The 21,878-nt window shown below is 45.5% G+C and overlaps 1 protein-coding gene across 2 annotated transcripts in view; it reads left to right on the top strand.

Moving 5' to 3' along the window:
- Positions 1-21,878, top strand: part of COPG2 (COPI coat complex subunit gamma 2) — a 297,572-nt gene that overhangs the window by 219,529 nt on the left and 56,165 nt on the right. For both annotated transcript variants that reach the window (XM_069229321.1, XM_069229320.1), the window contains 3 exons: positions 10,539-10,710; positions 18,651-18,748; positions 20,210-20,348. In XM_069229321.1, the coding sequence (XP_069085422.1) occupies positions 10,539-10,710; positions 18,651-18,748; positions 20,210-20,348 (409 nt within the window). The remainder of the gene's footprint in view (positions 1-10,538; positions 10,711-18,650; positions 18,749-20,209; positions 20,349-21,878) is intronic.

Below are 21,878 nucleotides of genomic sequence, written 5' to 3' on the forward strand. Positions count from 1 at the left end.
TGGCCAAGAAAAATCTGCCATATTAGTGGATTGTAAACAGATGAATGTGCAGTTTACGTCCTAAAATTTCGCTAATGAAAGTTCTGAAAATGATGGACTAGAATCTTAATATTTCTAATTTTTTCAACACCTACATAACATTTAGTTGCACAAAACATTGTGATTTGGGCCAGGAGGTTGGGATACCGGTGACTTCTTTGGGTGTTGGATACTGCCACTGAAGACTTGACTGTAGGTCTCAGAGCCACATCCATAATGCACTGGTGCTTTGCAGCAATGTTTACATTAGTCTAAAGATGAAAGAGCCTTTCAGCCTGACCCATAGATACTTCTGTTTTATAGACAGCCTTCTAGGCATGACTGTCTCAGCCAAGAATTGGTCATTCACCATAATGCACGCTTTGGTGCAAGCATTAGTGCTTCCATAGTTTGACATTTCTCTTGTTCTCAGATGTTTAATTTAAGGTGCCCAAACCTTTGTCTGCATGTGCTTCATAGAGCTATGCTCTTTCCCTAGGACCACATTTACAACTGTGAGTTGTAATGCATTGTTTTCATGGTAACTCCTCTTTTACAGAAATGATTCTTGTTCTCATATGCAGATGCAAAGTTGACCATTCTGAAGTGAATTTTAGTTTGTCTGTCTCTCCTTTTTCACTCTCTTCTAAGACATGCCATCTAGTCTGGTTATTCCCGTTTGACAATAAATCTTAGCACAAGAGGTAATCCGCTATAATTATGTCTGATCTATAGGAAATGTCCAGCAGTCAAAAGAATCTGCATCTTGGACACAAACACTGCTGGTTTTCCCCAGCAAACATTTCTTTATACGACCAATGTATTTGTGATCTCAACAAACCCTGATGATTTTCTTTCTTTTTTGTGTTGCCTCACAGCTGTTACTGTGTGATATTCAGTGAGCAGGAAAAAACCTCTACAGGCATGGCTTAAGACATATCTCTGTATAAGAACAAAAGGTTTAACTTTTGGAGTTTGGGGTCCTTATCATAGTTTGTGAAGTTGTGCTACGTTGAGACACTAGAGCTGGGCTGTCTGGGTCATCTTGCCATCTCAAAACAGATCATCGGAAACTGACAGTAATAGCAGCCTAATCCATAGTCTGGGTTAGAAACCTCTTTACCCTGAACACCATAGAGATATGTCCTTTTGACACCCTCCATTTAAAGTTGGTGTATTTTCTCCTTTATACTGTTCTTTTCCCCAGTGATATCTGAGACTTGCATGGACATTGCTTGCATGTGTGTGTATTGCTTTCGCGCATGTGGCTGAACAGGTGAATAAACTAGTCTCACAAGAGGCAGCAGAGCTACATAATTTGGACATGAGGTGACAATGTCCAATCTTGTTCCCCAAGATTGGCAGACCACTTCATCTACTCTTTCTATTCAGTACTTTGATCAACTTCTTGACTGTGCAATTAAGGAGGACCTCAGTGCCACTTAAGGAGGAGAACTCAGAAGAGCCAGGAGAATGATTGCTTGCTGCTGTGTGGCTATTCTCCATGCAAACTGTGCCTTGGAGCCTGATTTATAGTTTGGTGGATGGATTACTCTGTAATTGGTATCCCGTCCACCTTATTACAAGTGGCATAGCTTTTTTACCCCCCCCCCCAATGACCATCAAAGCCCAACTACTGAAAGGATCTGCATGGGATGGCCTTAACAGACTAAGGGCCTCATTCCAACCCTGGCAGTCTATGACCGCCAGGGTGGATGGCCACGGAAGCACCGCCAACAGGCTGGCGGTGCTTCCATTGGCATTCTGACACCGCGGTCGCCCAGCCGGGTCCGGCGGTTTCCCGCCGGATTACCCCCGGCTGGGAGAATCCTCCATGGCGGCGCTGCAAGCAGCGCCGCCATGGGGATTCCGACCCCCTTCCCGCCAGCCTGTTTCTGGCGGTTTTCACCGCCAGAAACAGGATGGCGGGAACGGGTGTCGTGGGGCACCTGGGGGCCCCTGCACTGCCCATGCCACTGGCATGGCCAGTGCAGGGGCCCCCTAACAGGGCCCCAGCAGGATTTTCACTGTCTGCATTGCAGACAGTGAAAATCGCGACGGGTGCAAATGCACCCGTCGCACCCCTGCAACACCGCCGGCTCCATTCGGAGCCGGCTTCAATGTTGCAGGGCCTTTCTCGCTGGGCCAGCGGGCGCTCCTTTGGCGGGCGCCCGCCGGCCCAGCGGGAAAGTCAGAATGGCCTCCGCGGTCTTCTGACCGCGGAGCGGCCATTTGGCGGTTCCCGCCAGGCGGGAGGCGTCCGCCGCCCGCCGCAATTGGAATGACCCCCTAAGACTTCCCCAGAGACATTAGATTGGCCAAGCCAGCTGTCCAGGAGAAGCACTACCCAGCACCAATGAATCTGGGTTTAGCAGAAGATCCATCGGCATCTGATGTGAAGAACAGTGAGTCTGTACTTTCCTGGCCCTCCTTATGCCCAGGGCATCTGTACTCTGATCTCCTGTTGAACTTGTGAAGTTCTGATTAAATTCACACTTCACCCCCGGGCCTTGGGGTCTATTCGGTTGTGTGGAGGATGCCTTGCTGTGTGTGCAACTGTTGGAATTATCTTGCTAGCCTATACAGTTTTGGAGATATTACTTGTTGAAAATGGCATACAGCAGCTCTTGTACTGGTGAGTAGTCCACTAGTTACTGGACTCTCTGGTATATGTTGTCGGGTTACCTGTAAGGTGCCCTAACCACTGTGAAATCTCACTGTGAAAACCAGTAGATTTCTACAAGCACGGTTCTGTCTCCTGAGTGACTCCTAGAGTGAGCTGGCAACCTATCCAGCCACTCCCGCCACTAAGTAACCCAGGGGCATACTTACAAAATAATGACGCATCCCGGTGCAGCAAGCGATCTTGCAGCGTGAGCTGCACTATTAGGAAAGTGCAGAGATGGCACCTTATACCAGGTCCAGGCAACCCCTATTAGTGAATGAAGACAGTGTCTAGGGAGCCAGGGCTCTCTAGAGGTAGCTGTGGATGAGCAGCCAAGACTTGGCTAGGATGAGTGTAAAGCATTTGCAATACCACGACAGTCACACAGTAATTTATCACACCTGAAAGGAACCACACAGTGTTAAAAAAAAATAAAGGTACTTTATTACAGTGGCACTAAACAAGATTACTTATAGGCAGTCTCCCAACTGAGGTAAGTGCACATTAAATATATACACAGTAATAATTAGGAATTAGCATAGGAAGCAACAAGCATTGGCAAGAATTGTAGAAACTAGCTAGGGTCCTGTGTGGGGGAGGGAGGCATGGGGGGAAACCAAGTACTAAAATAGTGGAATGCGTAGTGAAGTCCCCCACCCAAGGATATGTATGGAGCCGTTAGTGGGGAACTGGGAGAACACGGGACCCCAAGACGTGAGTACCTAAGTGCCCACCAGGAGAGCAGAGTTTAGTAACTGGTCTTCCCAAGGACTAACAAGATAACTTAGAAAAGGAACTTTGCAAGAACTGGACCAGCACAGAGGAATCCAAAGGTGGATCCTAGAAGAAGAGGACCTGCAAAAGAAGGGGACAGTCCAGTCCACGATGAAGGTCCAGATGGGCCAAGAGCCACTACCCACACTTCTGTGGATGAAGATCCAGATCGACGGGGAAAGGAGAAGATCAACTTTGGAACCCAGGAGTCGCAGAGGAGTCCTTGGAGCGGTGCAGATGATGTCCCATATCAGTCGTTTGGTCACAAATGCAAGAGGAGGTAAGCGAAGAGTTGCAAGGCTGACGAGGACGAGCAAGGCCCAGTGAACTCAACCCTTGAAGGGGAGTCCGTGCTGACCCTCAGCAGTCTGGAGAGTGAGCAGAAGCGGTCACAGCCCCTACAGGCAACCCACTGGCAGCAGGCACAGTAAGTTGCAGTGAGACCCATCAGCACACCTGGAGAGAAGGTCCACGTCGCTGGAGCAGCAGAGGAGGGACTGTACTTGCAAGGATGGTGTGCTGGAGGCCAGGGCTACTCGGAGCCTGAAGATCCCTTGGAACAGGAGACAACAAGCCGTGGTTGCTGCAAGAATTGCAGTGCATAGAGGTACTGTCTTGCAAGAAGAGGCAAGGGCTCACCGTTTCCCAAAATGGACTGGGGGCAGAGACAACCCCCTATGTTGCAGGATCCACGCAGTTCCAGAGGAGGGCAGATCCACGCAGCCGGACGTCTGTGCTGTAGGTGCCTGCAGATGCAGGGGAGTGACTCCTTCCCTCCAAGTTAGATTCTGTCTAGCTTCTTGGTGCAACTGAAGTCTTGCCGACCCCAGAGGATGCACAGCCGTGGAAATGTTGCACTTGCTGGAAGGAGCTGGGAAAACAGTGTTGCAAGGCGAAGTCGTCTCGGGAGTTGCAGTCTTGTCGGTTCCTGAAGTGTCCAGTTGCGGTTCTGGTGGCCAGGAGCAGAAGTAGCGGATGCCGAGGAGTCCTGGTGGAGTCTTGCACGCCCAATCTATGGACCCACCTGCAAGGGAGTACCTAAATTGCCCTACCAGGGGGATTAGTCACTTTGCACGATGCCCACCTATCGAGAGGCTCACTGACATCACCTGCCTGGCCACTCAGATGCTCCCAGGGGCCTCTGCACATCTTGTTTTCAAGATGGCAGAATCAAGTGGCCACCTGGAGCAGCCCTGGCACCTCCCTTGGGGTGGTGATGGACAGGGGAGTGGTCACTCCCATTTCCATTGTGCAGTTTTGCTTGATAGCATGGTCCTGGGGTCCCTGGACTGGTGCAAACCAGTTTATGCCAGGAGGGCACCAAATGTGCCCTTCACAGCAAACTGGTCGCTTGGGGAGGCTACCCCTCCCTAGCTTTGTACACCTATTTCCAAAGGAGAGGGTGTTGCCTCCCTCTCCCACAGGAAATCCTTTGTTCTTCCCTCCCATGCTTGAGCTGGTGAAGCAACAGGAGGGCAGAAACCTGTCTGATGGGCAGTAGCAGCGTGGGCTGCCTGCAAAACCCTGGAAGACTGGTAGGAGCAATACTGGGGGTGGTCTTTTAAGAAGCCCCAAAGTGCATGGAATCATACAACCAATACCAGCATTAGTATTGGGGTATGGTTCCATCATGTTTGATACCACACATGCCCAGGTTCAGAGTTATAGTTATGTAGCTGGACACACCTGCGGCCAGTACGTGGGTAAAATGGATTCCCCGCACTTACAAAGTCCAGTGCATTGGAACTGGAGTTTGTAGGGGCACCTTTGCTTGGGGTGGGATAGGAATCTGACGCATTCCCAGCCTTGTAAATCTGGGAATGCGTCAGATTCCATGGATGTTGCGTGGTAACACCCACAGCAACACCCATGAAACTTCCCTTTTACACGGAGTCATGTGGGAAAGGGAGAAGTATTTACAAGGCCATGAAAAGCCACACAAGGTGGCTTTGCATGGCCTTGTAAATATGGGCCTTGCACACTGCGCCACTGGAGCGTACATTTTTTTTTTTTTTTTTTTTAAACTGTTGATACTGGAGGCTTGTAAATATGCCCCCCAGTGGCTACTAGACTTGGGCTATAGTGACTGAACCCACTAGACTCTGGTGAGCGGACAAGGATTCATCCACCTTGAAAACCATATGAGACACCTAAAGATTTATTTTACCTTAATGGCTTAATGGTGGGCTCTTCATTTCTTTAGGTAGTGGGTAATAGGTTACTCCAGTATTTGGAACTGTCATAGATTCACATGCTTGAATCCTGCCCCGTCGCCAAGATGAGGGTCCCCAGTATCTTAAAAAAGCTATGTCTTATTAGACATATACATTGTAGACCTTAGACCTTTAGTTTAACATCATATCACAGTCCTTTTTAAAAAAAAAAAAAAAAAAAAGACCAAACTTTGGAGTTAACCAATCAGGTCACACCACCCTTCAGAACCCTCCTGAGAGAAGCTGCTTTCCCTCAGATTTTTCACTGCATGCCGTGCTAAGGAGTCTCCTCTGAGCTCTGCTCAGGTTTCTTCCAGTCACAGCTGCTTCAAAATTATTGTTTACTCATTTTCTCTCGTCTTCTTCATAGAAGGTCATTCTCTTCCGCTTGGTGCTTCAACCTGACGCCTATTTTGTTAGTGGCACCAAAAAAGGGGCTTTTTAGAGCTTGTGGCACTTGCAAGAAGAGTCTGCATATAGATGATCCTCACAAAGACTGTATATACTGTCTTTACCCTGAGCACAAAACAGGAGACTGTAAGGTATGTTGCACATTTTCTTCAAAGACTTTAAAAGATTGTGAGAGACGACTTCTTATTTGGCTGCAGAGGCTCAAATCCAGAGACAACCCTGTCTCTGATGAAGGAAGTGAAACCTCCTCCACTTTGTCCTCTAAAATGCCGGTAAAGCGAGCTAGAGAGGTTCCTGTCACTCCTTTTCAAGAAACTCCAAAAAAAGGCATCTAAAAAGTCTTCTGAGGTCTCTACAAAATACCACAACCCATCCAAATCACCTCATATACGTGCCATATTGCCACAAAAGGATACAAAGAGGTCAGGCTTCCCTTCAAAATCCAGACAGAAATTGACTTTAGAGCCCCCATCGCCACCACCTCAGGTGAAACATGTATTTAAAAAAACAGCTTCTGCACCACTGACAGACAAATCGTCAACTGTATCTCAGTTGACTAGAACATCGACAACTCTGTCCACAGTCTCTTCTATTACATCTACCATCACCACTATAACAGTGTTGACTGTGGTGTCCTTCCTGTGAACGACTTCATCGTTGACGACTCAGTCTCCTCTGCCATTGATGATAGACATTGCATCATTGTCTACGCAGTTGCCGACAAACACCCTGTCAACGGATCTCCTGTCGACTGTACTCTTGTTGACGCCTCCATCGTCGGCGACTGGCCACCAACCGCCTACAGTTGATTTAATGGCGACGGACTCCACCAAGTCGACTATGGTGCCTTTATTCTCGTCAACGACAGCGACACCCCATACAAGGCAAAAGTATTTGAAAGAGACACAAATAACACCATCTATAACGTCACCAAGCAAGTTCTCCACCCTCGTGCCATCCCACCTTCTGGATGATGACTCTGATGAAGATGGCTTTTACAGAGCGGCAAGGAGCCTATCTGAACTACACGTCAAATGTCACGACTACTCAGATGAAGGCAAATATTATGTTCAGCAAGATTTCTCACAAGACTGTCAACAACCTCACCAGTACCAACAAGGCATGGCATGCCTTCCGTCACTCTTATATCTGATCTGCAATCTATGCTAGCAGATTATAGGACGTTTCCCTCCAGTAACTACTCCTGCTCAGAAAGCTCCAGCCTCTACAGATAATAATCGCCCTCAAACTCTTCCTCCTCAGCCCCAGCATTTTCCTGCAACTCCGCTTTTGCACCGCACTCCACTGGTGGTGACACTACATGACCCAACATCGTCTGAAAAGGCGAGAGAGGAAGGTGAAATTCAGACTCATCAAGATAAATGGGATAATTGCATTTTACCAGCATCTCCAACATCTCCTCCAGTTGAGTCACCTCTAGAAGATATAGGAGGTTTCCACAACATCGAAGAGCGGCCACACGTCTTGACCTGCCTATGCCTGCAACACAACAGGACTGTTTCCTTTATGACTTCAAAAGAGCCCTATAGGAAAATAGTCAGGGCCATACCCATTATTGACTATGTGTGGAGCCAGGGCTTAAAAATCAGGCACAATCCAGCCACAGTACCTGCTGTTTTGCCCAAACTTGATAAAAAATCTAAAACCCCAGAGGATCCTCTTGCTTTTCTCAGAGGACACCCTAAACGTGCTTCAGTCATCACACAGACAGCACAACGCCAATTATGAAACCTCTCCACACCTCTGACAAATCACCTGATAAAGACAGCAGACATCTTGATAACATTGGGTAACGATTTTCTGCAATGTTCATCCTTAATGTAAGGGCAGCAAATTCCCTAGTGCTCCTCAGCCGGTATGACAGACAACTATGGTCCAATATGTCCAATATTTGGACGAGTTTCCTGAAAATATCAGAGGGGAAGCAAAGAAGGTGTTGATGGAAGGCCAACGTTCTTCCTCTGAGATTATAGACTGCTTCTTAAACTTTGCCTGTAATGGATTCAGACAACTGGCTGGAGCTGCAGTTCTACGCCGTCAAGGATGGCTTAAGGCTACCAACTTCAGACCTGAAGTTCAAACAAAAATACTGGACTTGCCATACGATGGAGAGGCTTTGTTTGGGAGGCATGTTGATGAAGATCTCCAAACTATCAAGTCGGACACGGACACTGCAAGGTCGCTAGGCACGTTGCAGTACAGAAAAGTGCTTCTTCATTGCACTAGAGGAAGAGGTCAACCCTCCTTTCATGGAGGATGTCACCTGTATCACTGTGGAGGCAGATAACCACAGACCAGTGGGTCCTCGACATAGTTCAATCCAGACACCTTTAAGAATTTGTACAAAGACGTTCCTAATGCCACCTCTACGTGAAGTACAAAAACACCTCTGCTTGCTGAAATTAGAAGTAGAAACCATGTTGCTAAAAGGAGCAATAGAGTTCCCTGCTTCCAGAAGGGTAAAGGTTTCTATTCCTGTTTCTTCCTAATCCGCAAGAAGGCACAACGGTGGAGACCAATTCTCGACTTGAGAGAACTCAACAAATATCTCAAGAAACAATTGTTTTGCATAGTCACACTCCAAGACATATTGCAGATCCTCAACAAGAGAGATTACATGTCCTCCCTAGACCTCAGGATGCCTATTTTCACATATCCATCCATCCGCGGAACAGAAAATGGCTAAGGTTTCTGGTAGGTGGCAAACATTTTCAATTCCAAGTTTTACCCTTTGGGCTCAAGTCTGCTTCCTGCATCTTCAGCAAATGTCTAGCACCAGTCTCAGCTTGTCTCAGGCAAAAGAGGCATCAAGTCTTGCCCTATCTCGATGACTGATTGGTGAAAGTTCCCACCAAACAGTGCTCAACCTGGTCAAATTGGTGCTCCAATCATCACAGAGAATAACGTTCCTGGAAGCCATACTGGATATAAGCCTCAATATGGCCTACCCACACTCGAGAGACAGCGAAAAGTAACAACCCTAGGAAGAAAGCTGCAAAAAAGAAAGTCACTTTCAGAACGCCTGTACAAATCTCTTGTATCCATCTCATACCGTACTGTCACCCACATATGTGTCCTCTTCAGGAAGCACTAGATATACAGTGAAAGCAGGTGGCAGGGTTGTTCGAGGATATCATTCAAGTAACTCTGCTCATAGTCAAATCACTCGCCTGGTGGACACATCCAGCAAACCTCTCAGTGGCCTCCTGTTTTTACCTCTAAACTCCCCGCTAGTTGTTACAACGGATGGGGAGCTTATCTGCAGGACCTCCTGGTCAGCGGCAAGTGGCCTCCTTCACATCGGAGTCGTCACATCCATCTTCGAGTTAAGGGCTGCATACCTGGCACTACAAGCCTTCCTTCCCAGGTTTCAATAATCTTCACTGTTTGTCAGAACAGGCAACACAACAGTGCACTACATAAACAAGCAGGGAGGCACTCAATCGTGCCTACTGTCTCAGGAGGCTCAGTTGATCTGAAACTGGTGTACACCTGAAGGCAGAACATGTGCCAGGACACCAGAACGCCATAGCAGACACCCTAAGCAGGCTGAGAATAACTTATCACAAGTGTAAATTGGACCCGGGAACACTGGACCTCATCTTTCTCCGGCGGGGCAAACCAATTCTGGCTCTCTCGACCCCCCCCCCCCGTCCAAAAAAGCCAAATGCCTGTTCTTTGCAAGTTGTCATCCCCGTAAATGCTCACCTTTATTTACCTCCGTGTTCTACCATATGTACGCACTAGTGTTTAGAAAATCTGAGGGAAAGCAGCTTATCTCAGGAGGGTTCTAAAAGGTGGTGTGACCTGATTGATGAACTCTAAAGGTTTTTTTTGTCTTTTTTTTTTTGGAAAAATTATTGTGATGTGATATACTAAACCAAAGGCCTAAGGCTTACAGTGTATATGTCTATTAAGACATTGCTTTTCTAAGATACCGGGGACCCCCGTCTCGACAACTGGGAAGGATTCAAGCATGTGAATCTATGAAAGATTCCCGTACTGGAGAACTACAGTTACAGGTAATTAACTTATTTTCTTCTTAGGCATCTTTGGACACCTATATTGGTTTAGTGGCATTGGGCACATTCCAGGACCCTGAAACCAAAACTCAATCTGTGCACACTGAAACTAACATTAGTTTTAGTTTAGATGTTTGATCTGAGTCTCCAGAAGACTTTAAAGTGTTGCAGACCTGAGAACTCCAGAAAAGAGCAAAGACCTACCTTTTGTTGTAGATTAACATTTGCCATAGCGCTCAGTGTATTTCCTCTGGCCTGTAGCACTCCTTATTTTCAACTTCACCATCTAGCAGGTGCTGTCTACTCAATCCCAGTGATTACAGAATTATTGTGAACTGGAGCTAGTAGCAAGATATTCAATATTATTGTTGAGCAGCACATGCGGTCTAACATGTTTACTCCTTTTGCTTGCAGTTTGACTGTACAAATACTTTGAATGACCAGCTTCTGGAGAAAATAACTGTGCAGATGGAGCCGTCAGATGCCTATGACGTAGTCCATTACATACCAGCCATGAGCCTCTCGTACAACCAGCCAGGGATGTGCTATACTCTTGTGAGGTTGCCCGAGGATGATCCATCAGCAGGTGCTAACAATAGGCTTGTTTTGATCTTGGTGTACCTGTGGAAGTGTAGTTTGTATGCCAGATTTCAGAATTTGTAACAAAGTACCCAGAACAACTTGTGAACATGAACACTTTCATCTGAGGGAAATCTTGTTTGAGTAGTTTGATCATGGATAAATGCAGGCGTCAGTATATTTATGGGTGCCAGTGGTTCTCTTTGAGGGGCAACGTTCAAGCTAATTACATCCAGTCAAATTTTAGGGTAAAACATGTAGGCATTCCGAAAGCATGACCAAACATTCGCAGTGCAAGTTAGATTGACAACTGTCATGATGCTGGATCAGCCTTTTACATTGAAACAGACTAATAATAGAATGCATTAGAGATATCGATGGTCTGTCGTTTGAGCACAAGTTTCAGTACATAACCTGAAACGTCTATTTTTATTCAAATAACCTTTTATCGAAGTAACTTTATATGGATTTTCCTCTTAAATATTAATTAATTTCTTGGATGCTTCATGTGGAAAATTACATATAAGGTTGATTGCCATATGCCTCAATATATTTATGAAAACCCCTCCCTTAACTTGCCTGTTTAAATTAATTTCCTACATAGTCCTCTGGCACATATAGGCTACAGTGTTAGATGAAAATTTCAATAAACTTTGTGCGCTTGATTACCAAGCAATTTTCAGCTATACACCTACATTTGTGGTCTAAAATTATGGGATGTACAACTTCTAGGTATTTACAAACTAAAACATTTGCAAACTTCTGTCAGACCTTTTCCCACTGTGGAAATAGTCAGAGATTTGCGCCTCTAAAGGACTTGAGCCATCCCAATCCAGTGTGGGAAGGGAACACCACCATAGTTCATTTGGGTATATATGGGTTTCTATGCAGGAAAGACCCATTCCCCCTTATACACAAAAAAGGGAAAAACGTGTAATTGCAGAGTGGGGTTTCTTTTTGCCAACTGTGGAAATCGCAATGTTAAAAATATATACTTAGTATATCTCGAAATCTATAATGGTCACAGCTATCCAAGCACACTACTGTGAATAGAGAAGAATTGCACATCTGCACCTGGGCGCAGGAACACTTTTACGTGTGCAGATTTATGGTTTGTTTTGTAAATTGAGCCTTTTTGTCTAACCCATTAAATAAGACTTCATGTCAGCTGGGTCGCCAGATTGCTCCTAGAGCACAAATATCACTGCCATTGGTGCAGAGCACGGCACACCCCTTATATTGCAAGCATTGTATCACAATACAATTATAATCCAAATACTGCATTTACCTAACTCACTACATCATATGTTAGCATTGCAAGTCTGATCAATGAAAACAGTAGTTAATAGTTTGTTTCTAACAGTATGCTTAGCATCAGAACTAGTGGAAGGCGATATATAGGATTGTAGGTTGGCATTATTAAATTCGAAATAGTGTCATTCAAACAGTAGCATTCGTCAACAGGCTGCTTAATCATTGATTACCTTGCACAAACTGGCATCAGGGGCATCGAAAATCTATGTTGTGGGAAAGATTTTATCTAAAGGTTTGTACTAACACCTTAGCATGCTGTCAGGTCTACTCCTGCATGGGCTCTGATATCTTTAAATGATTAGGAACACAGTTCCTGACCTAATTTAAAACATCAATTAAGGGCTTTCATTGAATAGCCCTAAATCCATCCATTTTAATAAAAAAATGAAAGGTTTATGTTTCTCTGTGGTGAATGAAAAGCACAATCCTAGCTGGAAGGTAGCAAAGTGATGTTACAGGCCAAGCCAAAATTACAGTCAATGAGTGGTTGGAGGGGTAGCTGGGTTCTGAGAGAGAAAGTGGACTGTTACTGTGTTCGCAATTAGTGTTCTTTAAAGAGCTGTGGATTGGGCTAGGTCAGGGTTGGGGCGGTCCTGATAGACATGTGGGCCAAGAAGGGGAGCAAGTGGGGTTCTATCAAGTGGGGGTGATGATGTCATATTTCTTCAGGCCCTTGATGAGGCACGATGCAATGAGTAGGATTCCCTAAAAGGGGCTACTAATTAGTCTGGGAAGCCCTGAAATAGGGCATTGTCACAAACTATATGCAGGAGTACCAGGAATTGAACCATAGATCTGAAGTCACTTTCTGTTTCATTTTCTTTTGTAGAAAGAGCTGACACAAGGCGTTTTGGTTTTCTTGGCAGTGTATTTCTTGAGGTTGAGTTTGTTGTACAAAGTGACTCCTAGTGTCTCAGCAATGGATGAAAGTTTGGACTTAAATCCATCTAGGTTCATGTCATTGACCCAAGTTTTATTCTAGTTGTTTCATGTCCTTGGCAAATAGGAGTTCTGTCTTGATGAGATTGTGATTCAGGTAGGTGCTGACCATCCATGTTAATTGTATTCATTTTCTAGAGCTGTGGAAACTTTGTGGTAGAGTTGTGCATCATTGATGAATTTTAATGTAGTTGTCGGTGAGCAGAGTCCTATAATGCTTCATAGGTATTTCGAGAATGACAGGACAAGATCCATATCTGGGAAATTGTGCAGGTGATGGGTATATTCCGTGTCTCGGAGGTGCCCATGTGAATGAATTGGTGTTAATTGGTTGGATAGTAGGAGGAGAGCCAGTTAAGGATGTTGCCAGCGAATCCATTCAGAATTTCGTGATTTGCAAAGTAGCTGCATCTGTGCTGCAGTGTGATCTGAAGCAAAAACGGTAGTTGAGCTGAAGGAAGTTGGCATAGATGTGATTGTGGAGTAGTTCACACCTGGTTTTGATGTAATCTTGGAGATTTTTACAAGTGAAGGCAGGCAAGTGAAGGGCTGGTAGTTGGTGACAAATTATTATTTTGTTTTTGTTTCTCATGGGAAATATTTCACCTTTTTAATGTTGGCGTCAGCAGTTTTACTATACTCTCATCTGATATTCCAAAAACGTTTAAATTATAAATACCATTTTTTAAAATACTGCTTGAATCAATAACTTTGCCACTTTAAATGGTAAGCAACATCGGACTTGGTGCTTCAAGCTGGCTACTGAACCAGTTGGAGTGCGGCCTGGGAAGAAGCTAGTGAGCTATGTTATTTTAGTATATTGGGTAACTGGTCGATTGTTAACCTGTTTGATTATCTTAGAAACAGGGTGGGTGTAAAACTTCAGTTGATCTAACCAGCTTTTTCATGGCATATACCAGATAAAAATGTACCAGCCACATAGACAGGCAAATATCCACACTCCTAATTAAAGAAACTATTTCAGAAAACGTGAAGTTTCAATAATGATGTTTCTGTGATTAAATAATGGCAATAGTTTTTTCAGCATCTCCTTTGTGTTCTAGTGGATGGCTGTTATTTTCCTCTTCTCAAAGGCTAAGATTTCACTGCCAAAGGAATAGTATGTTTTGTATCTTAGTTCATATTTCAGTTAACTTTTCCTTATATCCCCACAGTGAAAGGTTGTGTATCTTACAACCATAATTACAAATTGAATGTTGTTCTAAGTTCTCATTGCCTTGTTAACTTCGGTGGGAACTTCAACACTAAAAAGGGATTTTATACTTCCCAAAGAGGTTTTTCAGTTTTTAATAGATGGCAACCTATAGGCACATTTTGTCTCTTAATGACGGATTTTACTCTATAAGATTTTAAGTGGTTGCCTCTGAAAAAGAGGTTGTTCCCTTACTGAACAGATTATGAAGATTCTGTTCTAAGAATAGATCATTCCAGAAAGTCAGCTTCTATTGAGGCTGCTGCACGTGAGGAGCCTGGGGAAGCCCCGGCCTGTCCCTTTCTGCATTCAAAAGACCTCCTGTTAACCGGTACTCCCATAGTGCTTAACCTTGACCTCGGTGACAACAGACAAAAAGATGATAGGTGTGTTGTCCTGTGAGATTTGTGGAACCATCTCTTCCAAAGCCAATAGCAAATCCAATTCATCGGCTGTACTGAGGAAGTGCAAAAAGGTCCTTGTTGAAGCCTGTGCATCGATTTGTAGATGAGCTCCCTAAACAAATGAGACGACTTCTAAAAGGTCAGTAAGTTTTTCTCATGTCTAATTAGGCCATTGAACAAGTTACTTATCTTCGGTAACAAATTATCTGGTAGAGACAATATCTAGTTGCCGATTCCGTACCTTAGGATTTCCCCCAGGCGTCAGTCTGGATCTGGAGATTTTTCTCAAATAGGCGCCATCCCGGCACGCTGACCTCAGTTTCTTTTCACGATTTTCCATGCCAGAAGCGCAGAGCCCTGAAGAACACTCATCACTGGTGCGTCAAAGCAAGGGCCTTGAAATGGGAGTCTCTGTCCCTAGAAATCAGTTCGCAGAGCGGGAAGGATGGGTGGGTCTATAAGGACTCTGCAACTAGATAGTCTCTACTAGATAATGCGTTACTAAAAGTAAGTAACTTATTCATCCAATGGAGACATCTAGTTGCAGATTCTTTACCTTAGAATAGATGCCAAAGCAGTACCACCAGGGGTGGTCTGCAAACCAAGATCACACAGGCTGATTGGGCAAAGTAACAGTCCCTTCGGACCTGATTGTCAAGGCAGTAGTGTTTGGTGAAAGTGTGCAAGGATGCCCACGTTGTTGCATGACAGATGTGCAGGACTGGAAATCTGCGTGCAAATGCAGTGGTTGCAGTTGTCGCTCTGGTATCGTGAGCAGGCAAACCCTACGGGGGTTGCTTTTTAGCCAATGCATATCGCATTTTATTGCAGAGAATGACCTATCTAGAGATGGTTCTCTTCTGCACTGCCTGACCTTTCTTCACACTCACATACCCAACAAAGAGTTGATCATCCACCCAGAACTCTTTGGTACGATCAAGGTATAACACCAATGCTCTTTTTGGGTCCAGGCGGTGGAGTCTCTTTCCTTCTTCCTTAGAAGGATGGGGGGGGGGAGATTGTAAACAGTAGGCAAGGTGATGGATTGGCCTTCATGTACGGGTGTGACCACTTTTGGCAAAAATGAATCCCTGATGCATAGCACTACTTTGTCAGGGTAGATGGAAAGGTAGGGTGGCTTACATGACAGTGCGTGCAGCTCACTTATCCCACGGGCTGATGTAATGGCCACAAGGAAGGCTGTTTTTAATGTTAGAAGCCTGAGAGGAGAATTGTGAAGAGGCTCAAAAGCAGCACAGTTGTGAAATGTCAGAACCACATAAAAATCCCATTGTGACTTGATGAATGGTGATGGGGGAAACATGTGGATAAGGCCAATAAGGAACCTTCTAACAATAAGAGACTTAAACAAAAAGGGTTGGTCAGGTAATCTCAGAAATGCAGAGATAACAAACAAATAACTTTTTGGGCTGCCCAACGCAGAGCCCTGCTGGGCCAAAGAAAGTATAAAGAATAGGACCTCGGAAAGAGGGGCACAGAGGGGGTCAACAGACTTGTCTGTGCACCATGCCACAAATTTATGCCTACATGGGTATACCGTTTTGGTGGAGGGATGCCTGGCTGCAAGATAACATGACAAACTTTGGGCGGAAGGTCAAAAGCTGTCAAATGATGCTGCTCAATCTCCAAGGCGAAGTCTGGACAGGTTTGGGTGGAGAACCCTCCCCTGCTGCTGCAACAGAAGATCCTCCCAAAGGTGCAGTCTGATTGGAGGATGAATAGCCATGCTCAATAGCTTGGGATACCAGACTCTTCGAGCCCAGTCCGGAGCCACAATGATTACTTGGGCCAGGCATTATTGATCTTCTTCAGAACTCAGGGCAGAAGCGGTATGGGCGGAAAGGCGTTTGAGGCTTTTGCTCCACTCGAGATGAAAAGCATCACCGAGTGACTGCCTCCTTGGAAACTCCCATGCACAAATCTGCTGACATTGCTAGTTCTCTTCAGAGGCAAACAGATCTAACCGAGGCTCTCCCCACTGCTGACAGACCTTGCGACATCCCTGGATAGAGAAGCCATTCGTGATCGACCAGGCATTGTCTGCTGAGTTTGTCCAGTGTGGTGTTCAAAGAGTCCGCCAGATGTTGAACCACCAGGGAACGGCCCTGTTTGAGTCATGTCTAGAGGCGCAGAGTCTCCTGACAAAGGGTCCATGACCCCATCCTGCCCTGCTTGTTGTAGTACCACATGGCGGTGGTGGTGTCCATGAACACCTGCACTACTTTCCCTCTGAGAGAAGTAAGGAATGCTTTCCATGCCTGTCTGATCACCCGGAGCTCCAAAAATTGATGTGGAGCCCAGACTCCGCTGGAGACAAGGTGCCTTTGGTCTCCACCTCCCCTACATGGCAGCCCCATCCAAGGAGTGACGCATCTGTCACTACTTTCAGCTCTCATTGGGGAAGGGAGAGGGATCTGTCTCTGACCTAATCGATGTTCAAGAGCCACCACTGCAGATCTTGCACAGTTCCCTCCGAGATCTGGACCATATCTGAGAGATTCCCCTGGTGCTACACCCACTGGAGCTTCAGGTCCCACTGCAGAGGCTGCGAGTGCCACCTGACATGTATCACCAGCAGGATACAGAAGGTCATGAGTCCCAGAAGCCTCAGAGTCATTCTCACCAAAATCCAGGATTGAGACTGAAACATCTGTATCATAGCCTGAATATCCTGGACTCAATGCTCAGGAGAATAAGCCCGAACCTGCACTTTGTCCAGAACAGCTCCAATGAAAAGAAGCATCTTAGAGGGAGTCAAATTTGACTTTGGCACGCTTTGGGTGAACCCCAGTGAATCCAGGAGGTCTGTTGTAGTCTGGAGGTGGGAGGCAACAACCTGTGGTAAGCCCGCCTTCAACAGCCAGTCGTCGAGGTAGGGGAAGACTGAAACCCCTAACCTGTGCAGATGTGCTGTGACCACTGCCATCACATTAGTGAACACACGAGGGGCGCTGGTAAGGCCAAAGGGGAGCACGGTGAACTGAAAGTGCTTGTGAGCTACCGTGAATGGCAAGTAATCTCTGTGGATGGGCAGAACAGGAATGTGGAAGTAGGCGTTATGCAAGTCAAACTCTTCCATCCAGTCTCCTGGGTCCAGGGCAAATAGAACATAAGCCAGAGTGAGCATCTTAAACTTCGTCTTGAAGAGATTGAGGGACCAAGGTGTAGGATAGGGCGGAGGCCTTTGTGCTTTTTGGGCACCAGAAAGTATCAAGAATAACAACCACGACCTACTTCTTCCACAGGGACCCTCTCTATAGCTCCCTTGGCCAAGCGAGCTGTAATTTCCTCGGGGAGAAGTGCGAGGTCCAAGGACCTGGCCATAGCCCGGGACTCCTTAAAGGGTATGCCCATAAGGGTGGATTGTACATCCCCCCCCAAAATACCAGACATCTTCAACCAGAAATGGCGCCTCAAGGCCACAGTCATTGTAATCGATCTCCCTTGTAAGTCGGTTGTGTCCAGCCCACATCGTATTGTGAACTTCGCTGCATCTCTCCCATCAGCAATAGCTGTTGTGTCACACTTAAACCTTACTAGGTTTGTATACTTCCACTATCCCTAGAACAGTGTCTACTCTTTAGCTGGATAAAATTTAGCTTTGGTGGTCAGGAGATGATTTATTTTTTTAGAAATATTGCATGCTGTTCTCTGATCTGCAGAGTAAGGGTCGATAGGAGCCCTTTTTCTGATGGTAGGATTGTATGAACTGTTATCCCATAGTGCACTTTGCACACTTGCCCACTTGTCACATTATCAGCATGTGCAACCGCTCGACATTGTATCCTATGTTCACTTGTTTTACCCAGTTTTTCTCTCATACTACTCTTTGAAAATACTACTAGAACTAATTACTGTTGATGAAATCTGAGCAAATCAAGAACTTTTAGAAAACCTTTTATAGACAAGAATAGTTTGACAACAACTGGTAAAGGGGGTTAAGGAGGCAGTTGTACTGGTAGTAAAGCTTTTGTTTGTTCTACACATAAATGTTAATGGAGAAAGCATAGGCCCGCTTGATATTTGTGGTAAAATGTGTGTTTTCTTTACTCTCAGTTTCCTGCACGTTCAATTGCACAATGAAGTTTGTGGTGAGAGACTGTGATCCCAACACCAGGGTCCCAGATGATGAGGGCTATGATGACGAATATGTGGTAAGTATTTTTCAGACACAAAAGGATGATGGACGGAGTGCTGACAATGCAAACACTCGCCCCCAGTCACAGATCTGGGTTTAATCCATCGTACTTTTGCTCACCATGCCACCCCACTTTGGACCCAGCCATAGGCAAATCAGTCTTGACCCTGTTCCTCATGGGAACAGTCCAGCCCGAACTGCCTGGCCAGGTCCTCCCTGGATCGGAAACAAGCATCCTGGGACCGGTTTCAGGGTATCACCCTTCCTCAGCCAGGCTAGCTTTATTCCAGTGGCACAGTGAGCAAGGGACCCACGTCTGGGCATACCCATCCCACTTGGGGCAACTTTACCAACACAAAAGGATGATGGACGGAGTGCTGACAATGCAAACACTCACCCCCAGTCACAGATCTGGGTTTAATCCATTGTTCTTTTGCTCCAGTTTGGACCCAGCCAAATGCAAATCAGTCTTGCCCCGGTTCCTCATGGGAACAGTCCAGCCCGAACTGCCTGGCCAGGTCCTCCTTGGACCGGAAACAAGCATCCTGGGACCAGTTTCAGGGTATCACCCTTCTTCAGCCAGGCTAGCTTGATTCCAGTGGCACAGTGAGCAAGGGACCCACGTCCGGGCATACCCTTCCCACTTGGGGCAACTTTACCAACACAAAAGGATGATAGACGGAGTGCTGACAATGCAAACACTCAACCCCAGTCACAGATCTGGGTTTAATCCATCGTTCTTTTGCTCACCATGCCACCCCAGTTTGGACCCAGCCATATGCAAATCAGTCTTGACCCTGTTCCTCATGGGAACAGTCCAGCCCGAACTGCCTGGCCAGGTCCTCCCTGGACCATAAACGAGCATCCTGGGACCGTTTTTTTTTGTTGCATTTGTCGCCCTAAGGGGGAAGGGTATGCCCAGACGTGGGTCCCGTGCTTCCCATGCCACTGGATTCAAGCTAGCCTGGCTGATGAGGGGTGAAACCCTGAAACTGGTCCCAGGATGCTTGTTTCCAGTCCAGGGAAGACCTGGCCTAGCAGTTCGGGCTGGACTGTTCCCATGGGGAACAGGGTCAAGACTGATTTGCATATGGCTGGGTCCAAACTGGAATGGCACGGGCAGCAACAAAACGATGGATTTAGGCCCAGATCACTGTACTGGGGGTGAATGTTTGACAATGTTCAGCATTCAGTCAATCACTTGTTGTTTTTGCACAAGAATTTTTCATAGTCAATTATATCATGTGAAATAGTGATTATCTCACTAAAAGCTGTCTCACACAGTAAGTGAATAACTGCTCTCTCGACGTTAATCAAATGTGTTAATCAAATGTGTAGATGTTTCTCCGTGAGCTGTCTGCTCTCTATTGCTGTTTGCTCAAAACTCCATTCTGGTCTATGTTTTGTGATTAGCATTAATTGCCTGCTGTTTAAGCATGCATGTGCTTACTAAAATGTATTGTCTTACCTTCCCCAGTTAGAAGACATGGAAGTGACTCTCTCTGACCATATTCAGAAAGTTCTGAAGCCAAATTTTTCAGCCGCCTGGGAGGAAGTTGGTGATGAGAATGAGAAAGAAGAAACATTTGCTCTTGCCTCCATAAAAACACTGGAAGGTAGTAAGCTTTTTTTTTTAAAATACGTGTGAATGGTGTGAATGGTGTCATTGACATCTTGAAAAAAAACTGTGACGCAACCTCTTACTGGTTTATTGTGCAAACTGTTCACAGCCTATCATATTGTAGATAATACGCAGTATTAGTAATGCTCAGTCTCAGCTGATGCATCGGGTAAATGTTTACAGCCACACGCTTGGGTACTTTGATCACAGACTGCTACCTGTCAAGAACTTTACTTTTTGCAGTTCATTTCATCAGGCAGCTACTAAATTTCAACTGCCCACTTTCAGATAGGATTTGTTTTGAACTGCATTGCATTCCTGTCATTTCACATGTGGCTGCCATCAAGATTCTTCCTGTGGACCTATGATTGTAATTTGGACCTAATGATTACCTCTCCAAAATACTCAGTTTGATTGTGCACTATGACAGAATCCTCTACCCTGGATTTTTTTTTGCTTTTTAATCTATCTGCCACTGTAGAGTTTAAAAAGATACTAACAGTAACAATTTTAGTGAGCAGTTGCATTCCGGTCATTTCATAGCAGTAAGGTAAATACATACAGAGTGCTTTTACATTGTTCTCCCTCATCACCAAAGGCCATACCATCTGTCAGACCTTCCCATTATCCCTTTAATAGATGTGAAAAGAGACTTGTTTTTGTATTCAAGCACGTTGTTAAACGATGGGTCCTTCTCTGAGAATGATGCAGAAAATATTTTTGCAGCATGTACCTTGTCACAGTTATATGCTTTTTGTATTGCTTTGATGCTCGTTTCTGATAGTCACCTTTTCAGGCCAAAGCCTACTAACAGCATAGCAGTCTGGTTGAAGACCTGCTTAAAGCTTACCTGGGAATGCATTCTGCGCCTTGCTTTCCATTGGCTTGCTGTTTTGTCACCCACATTTGCTTGCTTTCTATTAGCTGTCTTTATTTGTTGTAGCCCGTTGATCATGTCTTTGTCCCTCCTATGGTTAATAGCTTGTTTACCACCTCTCTGGTTGACTCTTTCTATTTTTCCACGAATGCACGCTTTTTGCAAAAAAAAAATGTTTTCCCTTTTTTTTTTTTTCATGAAACACTCCATGAGAGTTCATATGTTTTCCAACCGTCTCCCATATATGCTTTTCCCCCTTGTCACTTTCAGACACTCTGCTTCTGTGCACCCCGGCTGTTACCCTTGTGCTCCATGTTTCTGTTTCAATTGTTTCCTTTTGTCAGCCTACCTGCACCCATATAGCTCTTCCTAGCCCCTGTGCTTCTCTGCCCCCTGTATTGCTTCAACCCTTCTGCTGACCTGCTTTTGTGATAGTGACATCTAGTTTCAGATTCCTTGCTACAAAGCGCTGATGTCGTTCCTTTTTTATGCACTTCCAACGCGGATCTGGAGCAGTTCCTTTGGCTATTTTTGGCCAATTTCAACATTTTTGCTGTCAAAGGAACAGTGTGCCCCTTTTTTCTATGTCCTCGGGGTTCAAATCTTGTGGATCCTGTGGCAGGCAGATGTTGGCCACAGACCCTCATA

This window comes from Pleurodeles waltl, chromosome 4_1, assembly GCF_031143425.1.
Source record: "Pleurodeles waltl isolate 20211129_DDA chromosome 4_1, aPleWal1.hap1.20221129, whole genome shotgun sequence".
In the NCBI taxonomy this organism is placed as follows: domain Eukaryota; kingdom Metazoa; phylum Chordata; class Amphibia; order Caudata; family Salamandridae; genus Pleurodeles; species Pleurodeles waltl.